Consider the following 19,792-nt stretch of genomic DNA (forward strand, 5'->3'; position numbering starts at 1 on the left):
GACACAAAATGATGAGGAAGCCAATCACATTTCAGGAATCTTGTTTTTATTGAACAAGCAAGGCAGTATATTTACAAACATACACATATGTATTTTGGTGTTGTTGACCATGAGCTTTCTACCAAACCGTAAAAGTGTGTATCCTACAACAAATTCTTTGGGCTTAGAAATCAAAACATCTAACAATAGTATTTCACCCTGATTTCAGCACTATCCATCTTTTCTGTATAATTAAAATGACTACAATCTGATTAAAATCATAAAATAAACAACACTTTCCTGTTTTTCAAGAGAAACTCTTGGTAACACTGCTATGTCACAAAAATATCATTAGCATATTCCGAGTCATTATTCATGGCATATGAAGGAATTCCCCTCGACCACGCACACAAATTGGAGAAAAACATTCTTTCCCATTGACCCTCACTCTAAAAGAGACAACTTCGTCGTAGATTTTTTTGTTATGAAGAAATAACAAACGTGCCGGAAAGCTGCTGTGTTGTTCGATCAAATTTTATTGGTCACGAACACATATTTGCAGATGTTATCACGGGTGTAGCGAAATTCTTATGTACAGTGGATTCGGAAAGTATTCAGACCCCTAGACTTTACCACATTTTGTTATGTTACAACCTTATTCTAAAATGGATTACTTTTTTTTATCCTCAATCTACACACAATACCCCATAATGACCAAGTGAAAACCGATTTTTTAAAATTGTTTAAAATGTATTTAAAAAAAGAAATACCTTCAGTATTCACTCTCTTTGCTATGAGACTCGAAATTGAGCACAGGTGCATCCTATTTCCATTGATCATCCTTGATGTTTCTGCAACTTGATTGGAGTCCAACTGTGGTAAATTAAATTGATTGGACATGATTTGGAAAGGCGCACACACCTGTCTATGTAAGGTCCCACAGTTGACAGTGCATGTCAGTACAAAAACCAAGTCATGAGGTCGAAGGAATTGCCCTTAGAGCTCCGAGACAGGATTTTGTCATGGCACAGATCTGGGGAAGGGTACCAAAACATTTCTGCAGCATTGAAGGTCCCCAAGAACACAGTGGACTTCATCCTTCTTAAATGGAAGAAGTTTGGAACCACCAAGACTCTTCCTAGAGCTGGCAGCCCGGCCAAACTGAGCAATCGGGGGAGAAGGGCCTTGGTCAGGGAGATGACCAAGAACCCGATAGTCACTCTGACAGAGCTCCACGGTTTCTCTGTAGACATGGGAGAACCTCCCAGAAAGACAATCATCTCTGCAGCACTTCAACAATCAGGCCTTTATGGTAGAGTGGCCAGACGGAAGCCACTCCTCAGTAAAAGACACATAACAGCCTGCTTGGAGTTTGCCATAAGGCACCTAAAGATTCTCAGTCCATGAGAAACAAGATTCTCTGGTCTGATGAAACCAAGATTGAACTCTTTGGGCTGAATGCCAAGCGTCATGTCTGGAGGAAACCTGGCACCATCCCTACGGTGAAGCATGGTGGTGGCAGCATCATGCTGTGGTGATGTTTTTCAGCAGCAGGGACTGGGAGACTAGTCAGGATCGAGGGAAAGATGAACGGAGCTAAGTACAGAGAGATACTTGATGAAAAACTGCTCCAGAGCGCTCAGTACCTCCGACTGGGATAAAGGTTCACCTTCCAATAGGACACCGACCCTAAGCACACAACCAAGAAAACGCAGGAGTGGCTTCAGAACAAGTCTCAATGTCATTGCGTGGCCCAGCCAGAGCCCGGACTTGAACCCGATCGAACATCTCTGGACATACCTGAAAATAGCTGTGCAGCGATGTTCCTCATCCAACCTGACAGAGCTTGAGATGATCTGCAGAGGAGAATGGGAGAAACTCCCCAAATACAGGTGTGCCAAACTTGTAGCGTCATACTCAAGAAGACTTGAGGCTGAAATCGCTGCCAAAGGTGCTTCAACAAAGTACTGAGTAATGCGTCTGAATACTTACATAAATGTGATCCGTTTAAAAAAAAAAAAATCAATTTGCCAACATTTCTAAAAAAAACAAACAGTTTTTGCTTTGTCATTATGGGGTACTGTGTGTACATTGATGAGGATCAGTTTTATAATAAGGCTGTAACATAACAAAATGTGGAAAAAGTAAAGGAGTCTGAATACTTTCCGAATGCGCTGTACATGCTTATGTACATGTAACCAGGTAAATCCCGACCTACGGTTTGCAATGCTCCCACGTAGGGAAATAAAGCATGCGAGAAGAGCCCTGTGGCTTCAGACTATTCAGTGTGGGAAATTGTGGGGACCCAGTGTCCAAGTAGGCTACACATAGCTATTTGTTTGGAAAACATTTAAATCACAGGTATAGTCCGTGTGTAACTCCAATCACTACTTGTAGCTTTATAGTCAGTTAGTTTGTGTTGTTGGTCTTGGCTAGTTTAATGTTCTGGTTGGTAGCTAGCTAGCACTCACGTGGCTAACGTTAGCGCCTTAATGAAAAGGGGCATGAGGGAAGCCCTACAATATTACCATTTTCTAAGTAGTGAGAATGCTTGAGAGCAGGCAAATGTTGAAAAGTCATCCTTAGACATGTTTTATTTTTCTTAACTGTCACTTTGTAATTGACAAAAACAAGCAGACAACAAGAAAATTGTGTTTGAAAAAAGGTGAAGTTTTTGCTGTGAGCCAAGGTTATTTTCCCTACAGGCGGGCAGGGCAACAATATTCTATTTAATACTGACTGGGACACTAACAATGGTGACCTTCGAACTGGAACCACTCGTCATAAAAGATGGCACAATCATATTGTGACCATGACAAATTGATCACCTGCCATATCAAACACTTAGTCAAGTCATGACAGATATTGTGATTATGACGCTAATTCAAGTTCAGTTTCAATATCAGAGCTGTAGCATTGGCAACATCATGCCCTACTTCCGATACCTTTCCACCCACTCCAGTAAAGCACTAGAAACGTGCCGATAATACACTCTAATGTAGAGCACAGGAGATTACACATTGAATGATAAGTGGGCCCATTCACATAATGTCCAAAGCAAGCACTCAACAGGTAGAAAACAAGAAGAGTACTTAAATGTACTGAATAATGTACAGTATAAAATTCTATTAAATCTAAGTATTTTGCAATCGAAAAATTGTCATGCGGATAGTGGGATTGGTGGCTAGTAAACAGAAAAAGGAAATGGATTAGAAAATATATTGAAAGCCATTTAGATCAACTTCCCTTACGGGGTTTGAGTCAACAATTGATCAGAATGAGTTTGTTTCACAACCCTCACCCAGTCAAGAGTCTCCGAAAATGGCCTGTATCCATGTCTACAATATTCAAAAAGTGCACTTCTAGTGATGAGAGACTGGAAAACGTTTTTCAAAAAGCACAGAGTCACTGGGATAACAGTCCTGTCAAAATCGGCCACGCGACAGGTTTGCTTCATTCTTCATGACAATCATAAGGCAACCAAAACATGCCAAGCAAGGATTACAAAAAAAAATGAATTGTTATGAACAACTTTCACCAACTTTCAGCTACCAAATCTTTTGAAGGTGTAAATAGTGTTAAAGATAAGTAAAAGTCTGAGAAGAATGTTGAAGTAAGAATACGGGTAACTTTGGCTGCTTTCAAGTGTCGATCTGAAAATGTACATATGAATGTGGCCTGCAGTAGCGTGTAGAGGATCTCCAACACTATGGTCCATGATGGATCTCCAGGCTGCAGAGAGACCAGCTGGTCTTCGTACTCAGTGAGGTGGTCCAGTAGGGTGGGTCTCCTGGTCCTGGATCAGGAGGGCTGGGTGTGGGTGCTCCTCCTGATGGGTCACTAATGCTAGGAGGTCTGGACGAGGCGTCTGTAGTGTGGCATGACCTCGTTCTCAGGCAGGTGCAGGTTGAACTCCAGGGCCACCAAGACAGGGAACTCAAAGGCTATCAGCTCCCTCCGGTTCACACGAAACCTCTCCTCCAGTTTCTACACATCAGAGAAAAAGGGAGATGAGAAATGTACAAACTAACCCACTTTATTACTTCCTATATCCTGTAATACACACTGAATGTACAAAGCATTCAGAACACCTTCCTAATATTGAGTTGTCCCCTCCCCATTCTTGACACACAAGGGAAACTGTTGAGGTTGAAAAACCCAGCAAAGTTGCAGTTCTTGACACAAACCGGTAAACCTGGCACCTACTACCATACCCTGTTCAAAAGGCACTTAAATCTTTTGTCTTGCCCATTCACCCTCTGAATGGCACACATACGCAATCCATGTCTCAATTGTCTCAAGGCTTAAAAATCCTTTAACCTGTCTCATCCCCTTCATCTACACTGATTGAAGTAGATTTAACAAGTGACATCAGTAAGAAATCATACAGTGCCATGAAAAGTATTTGCCCCATTTCTAATTTTCTATACTTTTGATACAGAATCTTATCTGATCTTCAACCAAAACCTAATATTAGATAAAGGGAACCTGAGTGAACAAATAGCACAACAATTGCATACTTATTTAATTTATTTCATAAATAAAGTTATGCAACACCCACTGCCCCTGTCTGAAAAGTAATTGCCCCTTTACACTCAATAACTGGTTGTGCCAACTTTAGCTGCAATGACTCCAACCAAACGCTTCCTGTAGTTGTTGATCAGTCTCCCACATTGTTGTGGAGGAATTTTGTCATACAGAACTGCTGTAACTCAGCGACATTTGTGGCATTTCAAGCATTACCTGCTCGTTTCAAGTCCTGCCACAACATCTCAATTGGGAATCTACAGGAGAATGTCAGGCCATCAGTCTGTGAGCTGAAACTGATGCACAGCGCTGTCATGCAGCAAGACAATGATCCAAAACACACAATCAAGTCTACATGAAAATGGCTAAAAAGCAACAAATTTGAAGTTTTGGAATGGCCTAGACAAAGTCCAGACCTGATCCCAATTGAGATGATGTGGCAGGACTTGAAACGAGCAGTTCATGCTTGAAACCCACAAATGTCGCTGAGTTAAAGCAGTTCTGTACGTAAGAATCGTCCAGAATTCCTCAACAGCAATGTGAGACCGATTCAAAAATATTCAAAAAAGAGAAAATCAGAAAGGGGGCAAATACTTTTTCACGGCACTGTAGCTTTCACCTGGCCAGTCGATCATGGAAATAGCAGGTGTTCATAATGTTTTGAAAACTCAGTGTAGGGGGACTACAAAAAATATAATTTTGTCTATGATCCCTATGCTAGCCACTTTGCCATCTGTCATGTGGTGCTTTTCTGTCACGCAGATAAAAGCAGATTCTACACAGATTACATAACAGCCGATATCTTTATAACATCTGAAAAAGTGTGTAACTTCAAAGGAACCACATCTAAGGAATTCATATGATATAACAATCGCAGAATCGCTGTTTGTCGGCGTGACAGGAAAGCGCCCCTGGTTTCCACCAGGCTGCTCAGAGCCGAAGTCTAACGCACTTAGAGATGAGGATGACACTTACGTCTATGAGATGCTTGACCTCGTGCTTCTTGAGGTCTCCGCCGATCTTGGCGGCGAGCAGGACGCAGGCGCCGGCACAGAGTTTGCGGTTCTGCTTGTTGAGTTTCCCCTGGAGGACCAGCTTCTCGAAGTAGACGAAGGCCATGGCTACGGTGGGTTCCTCATAGCCACACTCCTCCTGGGCCAACTTACGGATCTCTCTCTTCAGACTGGTGAAGGGATGGGGAGGAAGGTTGAGAGGGAGGGGGTGGAAGGTGGTGAAGGCAGGGCGACAATAGACAAATGCAGAGAGGTCAATGCTAAAGAAAAAAATAAAACCCAAAAGTACCAGTGTCCCCAATGTCTGTCAGGAACTATTGTTGAAACGATTAACCACAAGTGGTTAAAATAAGGCTGACACAAAATGATCTTTTCAACATCATACTAAAAATGTATGTTTCGCATAGACGTCCCTACCTCCTGACTTTGCTGAGGGTCAGCCGTATGTGGGGGAACTTCTCCTTGAACGTCTCGTTCATGTCCTTCTTGAGGTCAGAAGGCTTGACGTACTCTATGACCGTAGTCTGAAAGAGAGATGAAAGTACTGGTGTCAGGAAGACACGCTCTGATGTTAAGCTCTGCTGTCGGTAAAATGGCGCAAGGGTTACGTCATTGTATATGTGGAAGAGGACACAGAGAAGCCTCAGTCTCACTATGGGAGGTGATGTGACCTTTAGATTCAGGGTTGGGTTTCATTGAGAAGGTGGTTGAGTATCAGACGAGATATTGGAGTCAGGCAGAGGAGGCTGGTGGGAGGAGCTATTGGAATGGAATTAATAGAACGAAGTGAAGCGTGGTTTCCATAGGTTTGATACCGTTCCATTTATTCCATTCCAGCCATTACAATGAGCCCTGCCCCCTATAGCTCCCCCCACCAGCCTCCTCTGGAGACAGGTAACATTGGGTGGCACACCGTACATGTTCCACGATAAGATAGAATAATATTCCAGAACGTTTACGACGCTCTGTATGTTCGGTTGATGTACTTTAACTGAGCCATTTAACTTTATTTCAGGTCAGAGGTTCATACCTGTTATTTAGGGAGATAACTGTAGTTAACCCGCTGAATCTAGTTATGCGATAGGAGAGCGATAATCAAAACATCATATTGCCCAAATTGGCTCATGGCAAGTCATTTGCTTTGTTCAAACTTGCATTCCTCCCTATCTGAATCCAAAAATACACCAAACTATTTGTTCCAACCAAAATATTTCTAAGTATACTTTGACTGCTGCAGCAAATCTGTGGCTAGTGTGGGCCCTGGGAGACCTAGAGGGAGGATTTCTAAAACGAAAGGACAAATGTAGAGATATATCCTTTACCGCAAAGGAAACTAAATGTACTAAAATGATTTCTATCCCACTCTACAGTTAGTAGCAGACTTGAAAGGTCAGTTCAAGAAAGATAAAAGGCTTAGATTAGCACAGTGACTGATCGTGCAGTGAAACGTTCAGCATCTACGGGTCACATTCCTCGAGTGTAAATACAATAGCTATTGTTGTTTCGCAACGGGAGGAAGATAAGAGAGAGAAGAAAAAAAAACTGTCTAGCCTTAACTGAATACTTCACGTCTGGTCTGTCTATTCTACCAGCCCAAATAACACCAACGGAGCCAAATGAGAAATGAACTGGGAGTCTGTTGTTGTTGCTTTGATTTGAACACAAAACGAGCGTTCCCCTGCCAAGTTCTGGACATGAGAAAGTGATTAAGTAACAGTGAGGTATGTCCACAGGAAAACGAGTGGAGCGGATAAACAACATGAAATGGCACCCTATTCCCGACTTAGTGCACTACTTTTGACCAACTCCCTATGGGCCCTGGTCAAAAGTAGTGCACTATACAGGGAATAGGGTGCCATTTCTAAACACACCCTAGCTGTTATGAAGTGGCTGTTTAAAGCGCTACTGTATAGAGAGACAGGGAGTGTATTCACACACATCACAGACTAGTAGGAGTGTGAGCTGAACCAGGGATTGGGCCAATGACCTTTCTGATTAGAATGGTCAGACAGACTCTTTGGACTTACAGTGGAGTTCAGTTGATGCAGTATGAGGTAGAGCCAAGCGCAAACGTGTGGCGAGCTGGCATTGCCCGAGGACTTTTCCAAAAAATTAAAAAAAGTGTAATAAAAAATATTGACGCAAAAGCGTTCAAAAATAGGGACAAAGTACATTTTTTTTAGGCTGATTTGACACAATTTGTCAACTCACGCAAAATTGATCTGTCCTTCGCATCGGAGGGCTGCAGGTTCTGTGCGTGTCTTGACCAATCAGATTACGAAGATACCAGAATAAGGTACCCCTGGTTGAATACCTCTGCTGTAGGCTACTAACAGCAGCTGTATACCGCCTACAATAAGATGGTAACGTTATGTATTTATAGCTCATCTGTTTGTGATAGGAGAAAATGTGAATGTGATCAAATTTGGTTTACATTCAAACTTGGACTGGCTAGGCTACCTAGAACTTTTTAATCCAAAAGTATTAACTGGAAATAATCCAAATCAACACAATAGTGATGACAGGGAACGAGTTCATTTTGAATTAGGCCTACAGCTGCGTAGGCATACACGATGCAAACCTGCATGGAGCAAAGTCAGCCCTGTGAGTTCTATTGGAATTGTTGTCTCTGTGTCGAGGAAACCCCCACGAGTCTTGTTTTAAAATATAATTCATATGAACAAGTACAAGGTTGCTGCAGTTTGACCCCCCCCCCAGTTTTATCTGGTTAGGTTACCAGATCAGGAAAAACTCTGGGCCCCGGGGAAAAAATTGGAACCTTTTGTTGTCATCTCTGGTCTGTGATAATACATAGGAGCCGGTTGGTTGTTTCTCTGACAACTATTTCCTTTGAAAAATGTTGATAATCTGAAAAACAAGATAGGCCCCAAATCTTTCAAATACTTTAGCTGTGCTTGATTGAACTTGTCTGGCACAAATGGAGTACAAACCATGTCCGTGCGGCACTAAAGGCAGGCTCAATCAAACTCTCAAAGTATTTGAAAAGAAATGCTGTTTGAACCCAGGTCTGGTAAGCAGAGTGGTGTCTCACCATGTAGGAGGGGAAGATCAGGACTCTCTTGTGCTTCCCACACGGCCACTGGGGATCGTCCAACAGGTTGGGGTCGTACTCCCGGATCAAGTCCCCCAGATCATTCCCTGTAGGGGACGAAATGACACAGTCACACAATGAGCCAAGGATAAACAAACACTGTGGTTTTCCACTTCTTCTACTACATAGTCAAATCAAATGTTATTTGTCACATGCGCCCGAATACGACAGGTGTAGGTAGACCTTACCGTGAAATGCTTACTGACAAGCCCTTAACCAACAGCGCAGTTAAGAAAATAGAGTTAAGAAAACATTTTACACAATAAAATAACATTAACGAGGCTATATACAGGGGGTACTGGTACTGAGTCAATGTGGGGGGGTACAGGTTAGTCGAGGTAATTTGTACATGTAGGTGGGGGTAAAGTCACTATGCATAGAAGCCCTCAATGTTGAACATGTAATTGATTCAACTAAAACGTCACACTGCGGATGGTTATGCCTCGGGAATAGTGATATGTATCATACCCACTCTGACAGGCCTACTCATATTCAGGGCCTCTCTCTAGCATGGAGGATCCACACACTGACCTGTATGAACACTACAACTACTCCAGAGGATCCACACACACTGACCTGTATGAACACTACAACTACTCCAGAGGATCCACACACTGACCTGTATGAACACTACAACTACTCCAGAGGATCCACACACACTGACCTGTATGAACACTACAACTACTCCAGAGGATCCACACACTGACCTGTATGAACACTACTACTACTCCAGAGGATCCACACACACTGACCTGTATGAACACTACAACTACTCCAGAGGATCCACACACTGACCTGTATGAACACTACAACTACTCCAGAGGATCCACACACTCATATGACTGACCCGTGTCGATGCTGCTCTGGTTGCTGTTGGCCCGGCCCAGGCTGAGACTGCGGTGGCTGACGTTACGAGACTGAGTGAAGGACGACACGGAGTCTATGGTGTTCCTGCGACCGCTGCCCAGGGCGTTGGTGGGGTACAGGAACTGGGTGTACGACACGGTCTATGGAGAAAAAGACATACTCACATTTTCAAGAGCACGTTGTTGTTAATTAAGGCACTCATGTTCAGGCTCTCACACAGGGTCTCCAGTCCTCTCTCACCTTTCCGTCGGCCCCCAGCTCCACTCCCTCCAGCCCGATCACCATCTCCTTGGCACTGACCCCGCCCGAGGGGTGCCGCTGCCGCCCGCTTTCCAGTTTCACATCCCTGCCAGGGCACAGCACCTTTAGACATTCCCTTCCCATAAAAGCCCACACCCCCTGGCAAACAGTCTGCTGTCTAGACTCCACCTCGGAACTAGATGGACAGAGTTAGAGATGCCATCTTTCACACGCGGTTAAAACGTGCTCGTTATTGATTTGCAGAGCACTGCACTAACCCAATCAGATTCTCTGATTACCTGTATGCGATCTCTGACTGGGGGGGGGGATCTTTGTTAGAATTTGGAATCTTAAGAAGTACACAGCGAGGGTTGAAATGCGAGTGTGGATTCATTACGGACACACTGTAGCATTCTGCCAAGTAGGGTTGAAGGAATGCAGGCGGTTGCAGCTCAGACGTTGCATCACCAGTCCTCTACATTTCATATCAGCGCGGTAGATTTCTAAATAAAAAGCGGGTCACACGCTTGACTAAAGAAGGAAATGTAGTACTGCACTGAGCTGAAAACTGTGTCAGTGGTACACAGTCGTTGGAAATGACCCGTCAGGTTACAGCCTTGGGTAGATGTTCTAGAAAAAAAAACTTTCAGGGTCCAGTGTTGCTGTAAAACCATCTACCAACTAAAAGGTTTCACATTGACTCATACTAAATGAAAATGCATTATTATTAAACGTTTATCACTTCATGGACTTCCACCAGACTGATTTGACAAAAGGATATGTGGTGGTTACAGTTTCCTATCAGAAAGGCCAGTAGCAATAGCAGGAAAAGGGCCACTGGACACGCATGACTGCTTTACAATGACACACAGATGGCCATCACATGACCATTGTTATTAGGATTAGATGACAGACTGTCTGAGGTGGAGCTGTGATGAAAATAGCATTATCTGGCACATGGGAAAATCTTGTTGACAGATGCATCACACACACACAAAGATCCCAGGGCAGAAAAAAACTTTAAGGGAGGGAGATAAGGGAGGAAACTAAGCAAGCCAGGAAAGCCAGGGGTTGCAGTCTGTCAAAGGATGAAACAGAGAACACAGTAGTGGAAGGAAACAAAAGAGTATCTTGTCAAGTGGCTGAGGGATCAATTCATAAGAAACGAGGGGCAAAAAAAAACAAAAAAAAACTGCCTTTTCACAGAGCTAAAACAACATCTAAACAAGCAGAATCAAACCTAAATGTATTCAAATGTTTTTTTATTAACAATTATCAAGGTTACAAAAGAGACCTCCAGTTCAGGAATGAGCAATGAAAACGATGTTCTTTTTAATATTAACAACAGGAGACGGCTCTAAAGAAAGGAATGTGGAATTGGACCAGATAGAGAACATAAGAGAAGCCAGACGCATTCTAAGTTCCCAGAATTCTACGGTGCCATAAATAGTCATTATGAACACTGTCGTAAATCAATAAAAACTCTAACTGGGGCAAGAAAGGGAGAAAATGCAGGAAAAAGTCATAACAGACAGAAGCTTGGTCTTGTTCACAGTCTAGTTCTACAGTGCATTCAGACCTCTTGACTTTTTCCACATTTTGTTACATTACAGCCTTATTCTAAAATGGATGAAATAAATAAAAATCCTCAATACCCCACAATGACAAAGTGATAACAGGTTTTCAGAAATGTCTGCACATTTATTAAAAATAAAAAACAGAAATACCTTATTTACATAAGTATTCAGACCCTTTTCTAGGAGACTCGAAATTGAGCTCAGGTGCATCCTGTTTCCATTGATCATCCTTGAGATGTTTCTACAACTTGATTGGAGTCCACCTGTGGTACATTCAATTGATTGGACATGATTTGGAAAGGCACACAACTGTCTATATAAGGTCCCACAGTTGACAGTGCATGTCAGATCAAAAACCAAGCCATGTTCGAAGGATCTTTCCGTAGAGCTCCGAGACAGGATTGTGTCGAGCCACAGATCTGGGAAAGGTACCAAAAACATTTATGCAGCATTGAAGGTCTCCAAGAACACAGTGGCCTCCATCATTCTTAAATGGAAGAAGTTTGGAACCACCAAGACTCTTCCTAGAGCGGGCCGCCCGGACAAACTGAGCAATCGGGGGAGAAGGGCCTTGGTCAGGGAGGTGACCAAGAACCCGATGGTCACTCTGACAGACCTCCAGAGTTCCTCTGTAGAGATGGGAGAACCTTCCAGAAGGACAACCATCTCTGCAACACTTCAACAATCAGGCTTTTACGGTAGAGTGACCAGACAGAAGCCACTCTTCAGTAAAATGCACAAAACGGCACACTTGGAGTTTGCCAAACATCATGTTTCACCTGGCACCATCCCTACGGTGAAGCATGGTGGTGGCAGCATCATGCTGTGGGGATTTTTTTCAGCGGCAGGGACTGGGAGACTAGTCAGGATTGAGGGAAGGATGAACGGAGCTTAGAACAGAGAGATCCTTGATGAAAACCTGTTCCAGAGCACTCAGTACCTCAGACTGGGTTGAAGGTTCACCTTCCAACAGGATAACGACCCTAAGCACACAGCCAAGACAATGCAGGAGTGGCTTCAGGACAAGTCTCTGAATGTCGTTGAGTGGCCCAGCCAGAGCCCGGACTTGAACCCAATCGAACATCTCTGGAGAGACCTGAAAATAGCTGTGCAGCAACGCTCCCCATCCAACCTGACAGAGCTTGAGAGGATCTGCTGAGAAGAATGGGAGAAATTCCCCAAATACAGGTTTGCCAAGCTTGTAGTATCATACCCAAGAAGACTCGAGGCTGTAATCGCTGCCAAAAGGTACTTCAACAAAGTACTGAGTAAAGGGTTTGAATACTTAGTGGACTCCAAAATTACTGGCACCCCTGATGGGCAACGCACATACAATACTTAAAATATAAACAATATAATTATAGAGATAAACTCAAAAATACCAACATGTGAGAAATACTGTACTTTATTCATGTTTCAATGGAACCCACCAAAATCATTTATTGATTTAATTAAAATTCAATGCCCTCCAAATCAAGGTTTCACAATTAATGGCACCCTTAAAGATTACTGTAAATAACATCTACCAAAATTAAACCAGGAATTAAATTCCACTTATTTCAGTTTATCTAAGTCTTAAGGAACTATATTGAGCCATTACATCACTTCCTGTTTCACTAGGGTATAAAAATGAGGTAAAAAGCATGCAATATCTCTTTGCCATCCAACACCATGAAGAAAACAAAATAACTGTCAGTTCAAAAGAGACAGCTGGTCGTAGACCTTCATAAATCTGGTAATGGCTACAAGAAGATCCACAAACGATTGAATATACCACTGAGCACTGTCAGGGAAATTATTAAAACATTCAAAGATATGGAACAGTTGAAAACCTCACGGATAGAGGACGCAAATGCATTTTGCCACCCAGGAGAGGGAGGAGGATGGTGAGAGAAGTAACAAAATCCCCAAGAATCACTGTGAAAGAATTGCAGGCCTTGGTGGCGTCTTGGGGTCACCAGGTTTCAAAAAGCACCATCAGACGCCACCTCCACAACCACAGGCTCTTTGGAAAGGTTTCCAGAAGAAAGCCCTTTCTGACCCCAAGACACAGACGCAATCGCTTGGAGTTTACCAAACGTTGTTTAAATTATGACTGGAAGAAGGTGCTCTGGTCAGATGAGCCCAACATTGAACGTTTTGGTCAGATACAGCATCAGCATGTTTGGCGTCGTTACAGAGATGCACACTAGGAGAGGCACCTCATAACCACTGTGAAATATGGTGGTGGGTCAGTGATGTTTTGGGGCTGTTTTAATTCCCCAGAGGTCCAGGGTCACTGGTTAAGATTGATGGCATAAGGAATTCCACGAAGTATCAGGCAATTTTGGCTGACAATCTGGTTGCCTCTGCCAGAAGGCTGGGACTTGGCCGTAGGTGGAATTTCCAACAAGACAATGACCCGAAACGGACCTCAAGATCCACACAGAAATGGTTCTGTGACAACAAAGTCAATGTTCTGCCATGGCTGTCTCAGTCGCCGGACCTCAATCCAATCAAAAACCTGTGGGCTGAGTGGAAGAGGGCAGTTGATAAGCGCAAACCCAAGAATGTGAAGGATCTTGAAAGGATCTGCATAGAGGAATGGTCCAAAATCCCTCCAAATGTGTTCCTTAACCTTGTCAAACATTACAGGAAGAGACTCCATGCTGTTATCCTTGCCAGAGGTGGTGGCACTAAGTACTAAATGAGGAGTGCCAATAATTATGAAACCTTGATTTTGGTGAAATGTATTTTGTATTAAATAATTGTATGATTCTGGTTGGTTCCATTGAAACATTAATAAAGTACATTATTTCTCACATTTGGTATTTTGAGTTTCTCTATAATTATATTGTTTATATTGATTTAAGTATTGTTTGTGCATTGCCAGTCAGGGTGCCAGTCATTTTGTAGCCCACTGTATGTAAAAGTGATATTTCAGTTTTTAATTTGTAATAAACTTTCTCAAAACGTGTTTTTTCTTTGTCATTACGGGGTAGTGTGTGTGTGTGTAGATTGACAAGAGGAAAAACAATTTAATACATTTTAGAATAAGTCTGGAATGTAACAAAATGTGGAAAAAGTCAAGTGGTCTGAATACTTTCCGAATGCACTGTATGTCTCATGGACATAATGTCAGCGATCATAACTGTACATGGCACATTTTAGGACAGGCGTGGGATTTTAGCTTGGCCAGTTCTTTACATAGTCAAAGTGTATTTTGCTGTAGCGACACTCCCAAGACCCATCCAAAGACGTTATTTAACTGTCAATAGTCAATTACAGGTGTAGGATGTTAATTTGATCACCCTGTTGCAGGAGAACGTTCCTGCAATGCAGGAAATCTAAAACTTGCGGTGGATTTGAGGTTTAAAAAAAGTCCTCTGAAGTTTGTAATTTCCACTTTGAAATTTCAGACTGGATTTTCCCTTACAAAAAAAATGTATCAACCTCAACAAAAATGTCCATTCATTATAATCCACATAATAATTCACATTTCCTTTTGCTGCTGTCGAAAACCTCTGTGGCAGCATTAGGCAGACAGGGCTCAGCTATTGGATATAACTAGGGGCTCTTTAAAACCCCTTGATGTATGGGTAGTCTTAGGAAGACTACGCCACATAAATGAAGCGGTTATGCTCTTCACTAAGCCCCTGGAATGGCTCCTTCTTTCTCTCTGTCCATTGTGTTCTCTGTGTTGATCCGTTCCTTTTCTCTTACGCTTCCTCCAAAACAAGCTCTTTCTTGAGGGGCACTAAGACCTACAGTGGGGGAAAAAAGTATTTGATCCCCTGCTGATTTTGTACGTTTGCCCACTGACAAAGAAAGGATCAGTCTATAATTTTAATGGTAGGTTTATTTCAACAGTGAGAGACAGAATAACAACAAAAATATCCAAAAAATGCATGTCAAAAATGTTATGAATTCATTTGCATTTTAATGAGGGAAATAAGTATTTGACCCCCTCTCAATCAGAAAGATTTCTGGCTCCCAGGTGTCTTTTATACAGGTAACGTGCTGAGATTAGGAGCACACTCTTAAAGGGAGTGCTCCTAACCGCAGCTTGTTACCTGTAAAAAAGACACCTGTCCACGGAAGCAATCAATCAATCAGATTCCAAACTCTCCACCATGGCCAAGACCAAAGAGCTCTCCAAGGATGTCAGAGCTCTCCAAGGATGTGTAGACCTACACAAGGCTGGAATGGGCTACAAGACAATCGCCAAGCAGCTTGGTGAGAAGGTGACAACATTTGGTGCGATTATTCGCAAATGGAAGAAACACAAAAGAACTGTCAATCTCCCTCGGCCTGGGGCTCCATGCAAGATCTCACCTTGTAGAGTTGCAATGATCATGAGAACGGTGAGGAATCAGCCCAGAACTACACGGGAGGATCCTGTCAATGATCTCAAGGCAGCTGGGACCATAGTCACCAAGAAAACAATTGGTAACACACTACGCCGTGAAGGACTGAAATCCTGCAGCGCCCGCAAGGTCTCCCTGCTCAAGAATACATATACAGGCCCGTCTGAAGTCTGCCAATGAACATCTGAATGACTCAGAGGACAACTGGTGAAAGTGTTGTGGTCAGATGAGACCAAAATGGAGCTCTTTGACATCAACTCAACTCGCCGTGTTTGGAGGAGGAGGAATGCTGCCTATGACCCCAAGAACACCATCCCTACCGTCAAACATGGAGGTGGAAACATTATGCTTTGGGGGTGTTTTTCTGCTAAGGGGACAGGACAACTTCACCGCATCAAAGGGACGATGGACGGGGCCATGTACCGTCAAATCTTGTGTGAAAACCTCCTTCCCTCAGCCTGGGCATTGAAAATGGCTCGTGGATGGGTATTCCAGCATGACAATGACCCAAAACACACGGCCAAGGCAACAAAGGAGTGGCTCAAGAAGAAGCACATTAAGGTCCTGGAATGGCCTAGCCAGTCTCCAGACCTTAATCCCATAGAAAATCTGTGGAGGGAGCTGAAGGTTCGAGTTGCCAAACGTCAGCCTCGAAACCTTAATGACTTGGAGAAGATCTGCAAAGAGGGGTGGGACAAAATCCCTCCTGACATGTGTGCAAACCTGGTGGCCAACTACAAGAAACGTCTGACCTCTGTGATTGCCAATAAGGTATTTGCCACCAAGTACTAAGTCATGTTTTGCAGAGGGGTCAAATACTTATTTCCCTCATTAAAATGCTAATTATTTTATAACATTTTTGACATGCGTTTTTCTGGATTTGTTTGTTGTTATTCTATCTCTCACTGTTCAAATAAACCTACTATTAGGTTTATAGACTGATAATTTCTTTGTAAGTGGGCAAACGCACAAAATCAGCAGGGGATCAAATACTTTTTTCCCCCCACTGTCACAACAACACTGCCACTTTCCCCATAGACAGGCAGGCGGGCAGGCCAGGTGGGAGGATACCAGGCCGGAGAGTGTTCAGGACTACTACGGGTTCCCATAACATGTAGGAGTCTGAACCTTGTGTTGCAATAAGAAAGAGGACTACTGATAAGCCAGGCTTTCTCTTCCAAGGCCCAGAAAATATCTCCTCCAAGGCCCAGAAAATATCTCCTCTAACCACACAGGGAGGATAAACAACAAATCATATCAGGTGTAAACTCCAAACAGAAACTCCAAAATGCTCTGTTATGGATGGTTCATTTGGGTCCACTCCGAAAATGTTGTAATGTGTGTTATGCAGTTGCAGCAAAGCGCATGCAAAGTTCAGAGTGAGTGCTGAGATAAAAGCATGCTACGGAATCTTTGACGGCAGCAATGACTTGAGGAAAGGTGCAGTCTACATGATAACAGCAAAGCCAGAAACGGTTGCAACGGGCAAAACGGTGTTTTATTAGAATGAAACTAACTGAAGTTCATGACTTCTTCCAAAGAGATCTAGAGACACAGCCAACAGCAACCTATAGGCCAGAGGACTGGAAGGAGGAGCTATATGAATACGGGCTCATTGTAATGGCTGGAATGGAATAAATGGAACGGTATCAAACATATTGATTCCATTCCCGCCATTACAATGAGCCCATCCTCCTATACAACCTCACACCAGCCTCCTCCGCTATAGAACTATATGAAAACATAGGGAAATGGATACAAGCCTTAAAGGGAAAATCCACCCAAAAACTATTTGTTGGTATTTTTTCCATTACTCCACTTTTGATACAGTCTCAAAATGTATTGCATGTCAGCAGTCAAGGTTTTCAAGATATTAGACTTCATGATGATGCAAAATGCATAATTGAGTGGATTTTCCCTTGAAAATGGGTGCAATTAATTGTTCATCACTCTAACAAAAGGTTTTTTGTTGTAAAAAAAAAAAAAGTATCTACCAAAACCAACACGTCCAGGAAATTGTTCAATCTAACAATGTTCAACCCTCCCAATGTAATAAAGTACCAGTTATAGGAGATTATATCCGCAGAAACAAAAGGGACTAGGATCGTTCCACGAAAAGAGTGCCTTTTATTTTAAGTAGGAATTGTGCACCAAAATAGAATTAGAAGCCTGTTATATTAAATGTGCCGTTTAAAATAAGCCACATGGAAAATTCAATAAATCTGATAATTTTTTATGAAAAAAGTGATTTGTTGTTATAACAAGGTTGGTAACAACATGCGAACATCGGTGTGGAAATCTGTTGCAGCGCAAAGTCGACTACAAAACCCACAATGCAATGCTCTTTCTCTGTGGGCTGGCTGGCTAGCTAGCTAGCAAACATAGCTACACACAATAATTCCAATGTCAAGATCAGCAAGTTTATTGGCAGTAAAAAAAAAAAAAAAAATTGCCTGAACAATTTAGGAATCCATCTCACCGAGTTCAACTTGGAGTTGGTCTCCGCCAAGGCGAGTGCAGAGTACATTGCTATGGCAACAACAGCCCTTTCCCCACAGACACACAGAGTTTAGCTGTTAAGAGTGTTGCGCCAGTAACCGGAAGGTGGCTGGTTCGAATCCCGAGCAGGCGAGGTGGAAAAACCTGCCGTTCCGCCCTTGAGCAAGGCAGTTAAACCCCCATAAACAACTGCTCCCCGGGCGCCGATGACATGGACGTCGATTACGCACGCCCCCCGCTCCTCTTTGATTCAGAGAGTTTAGGTTAAATGTGGAAGACACATTTCAGTTGAATGCATTCAGTTGTGCAACTGACTAGGTATCCCCCTTTCCATTGCGAGATGGTATTTGAAGGAGAAACTGAGTTAAAAAAAAATTGGTACATGGCTTATATTGAGCACATCTAAGCGAAATACATACTTGGTCATGAAGATATACTGCAAACGAATTGATGTGTTTTTTTTTTTTACCTCTTTTTCTCCCATCGCTGCTACTCCCGTACGGACTCGGGAGAGGCGAAGGTCGAGAGCCGTGCGTCCTCCGAAACACGACCCTGCCAAGCCGCACTGCTTCTTGACACACTGTTCGCTTAACCCAGAAGCCAGCCGCACCAATGTGTCAGAGGAAACACCGTACACCTGGCAACCGTGTCAGCGTGCACTGCGCCCGACCCGGGAGTCGCTAGAGTGAGATGGGACAAGAACATCCCTGCTGGCCAAACCCTCCCCTAACCCTCCTTCGGACAACGCTGGGCCAATTGTGCGCTGCCCCATGGGTCTCCCGGTCGCGGCCGACTGCAACAGAGCCTGGACTCGAACCAGGATCTCTAGTGGCACAGCTAGTACTTAGACCACTGCGCCACTCAGGAGGCCGGATGGATGTGTTCTAGACAAGTAAGCCCATACAATCTATTGGCTGATTTGGCGATCTGGAGTGCAGGTAACTGTTTTAAAAGCGTTACGTGATCTTAAGTGTGTTATCCCCTTTTTTCAGTGGCGAGAACCATGTAGCTTCTCAAAAAAGGCACCGAATTGGTGGAATGAACCATGAGAGAATGGAGGGAAAGCAGGGAACGAAGGAACAAAGTTTAGAAGGATGGCATGCTGTAGGATACATACCCTGCTTGGCTACAATCTCGATAGGGCAGGACAGAAAATACACTATAAAGTGATCTTCTGCCACTGATTAGGACTATCCTATAAAAACAAAAATAATAAATATGCTAATTAGGAATTAACTCTGAAAAAGACACTCAGATCTACAGGTTAAGATGGAGAGAAAAAAAGTGTGCAGTAAAACAATCAAAATTTAGAAAACTAAATGAAATCCTGTATTTATCTATTTTTACATGTGTTGTGTGATAAATGTGTAGTCAGTGGTTTGGGGACAAAATTATGCATTTTTTGTATATTGATCTTTTAAAAATTAGGCTACTATCCATGTCTAAGGAGACTTAAAAAAGACCAAACTTGTTCATCTTACAATATCAGAATATCAGCTGCACATGAGGTAAAAACATTGAACGACAGAACAGTAAAGCTGAATCACTCCTGAAAGAAGTGGTTTGCATCACTACTGCTTAATAAACTTTGTTGCTGATTTATACCTTCGGAGTTGACGTCCCAATAAGAGG

At 43.0% G+C, this 19,792-nt stretch overlaps 1 protein-coding gene across 4 annotated transcripts in view; it reads right to left on the reverse strand.

The window, feature by feature from the left end:
- Positions 1–2,542: 2,542 nt before the first annotated feature.
- The window catches only part of LOC115169557 (CDK5 and ABL1 enzyme substrate 1), a 30,567-nt gene continuing 13,317 nt past the window's right edge, over positions 2,543–19,792 (reverse strand). For 2 of the 4 annotated variants that reach the window (XM_029725286.1, XM_029725285.1), the window contains exons 4-10: positions 19,278–19,355; positions 9,739–9,844; positions 9,479–9,638; positions 8,572–8,678; positions 5,937–6,043; positions 5,482–5,689; positions 2,543–3,966 (exon numbers count right to left, since the gene is read on the reverse strand). In XM_029725286.1, the coding sequence (XP_029581146.1) occupies positions 3,826–3,966; positions 5,482–5,689; positions 5,937–6,043; positions 8,572–8,678; positions 9,479–9,638; positions 9,739–9,844; positions 19,278–19,355 (907 nt within the window). In that variant the 3' untranslated portion in view covers positions 2,543–3,825. The remainder of the gene's footprint in view (positions 3,967–5,481; positions 5,690–5,936; positions 6,044–8,571; positions 8,679–9,478; positions 9,639–9,738; positions 9,845–19,277; positions 19,356–19,792) is intronic. The other 2 variants (XM_029725283.1, XM_029725284.1) reach the window with 2 other exon arrangements.

The sequence above is a fragment of the Salmo trutta genome, chromosome 31, assembly GCF_901001165.1.
Source record: "Salmo trutta chromosome 31, fSalTru1.1, whole genome shotgun sequence".
NCBI classification, from domain to species: domain Eukaryota; kingdom Metazoa; phylum Chordata; class Actinopteri; order Salmoniformes; family Salmonidae; genus Salmo; species Salmo trutta.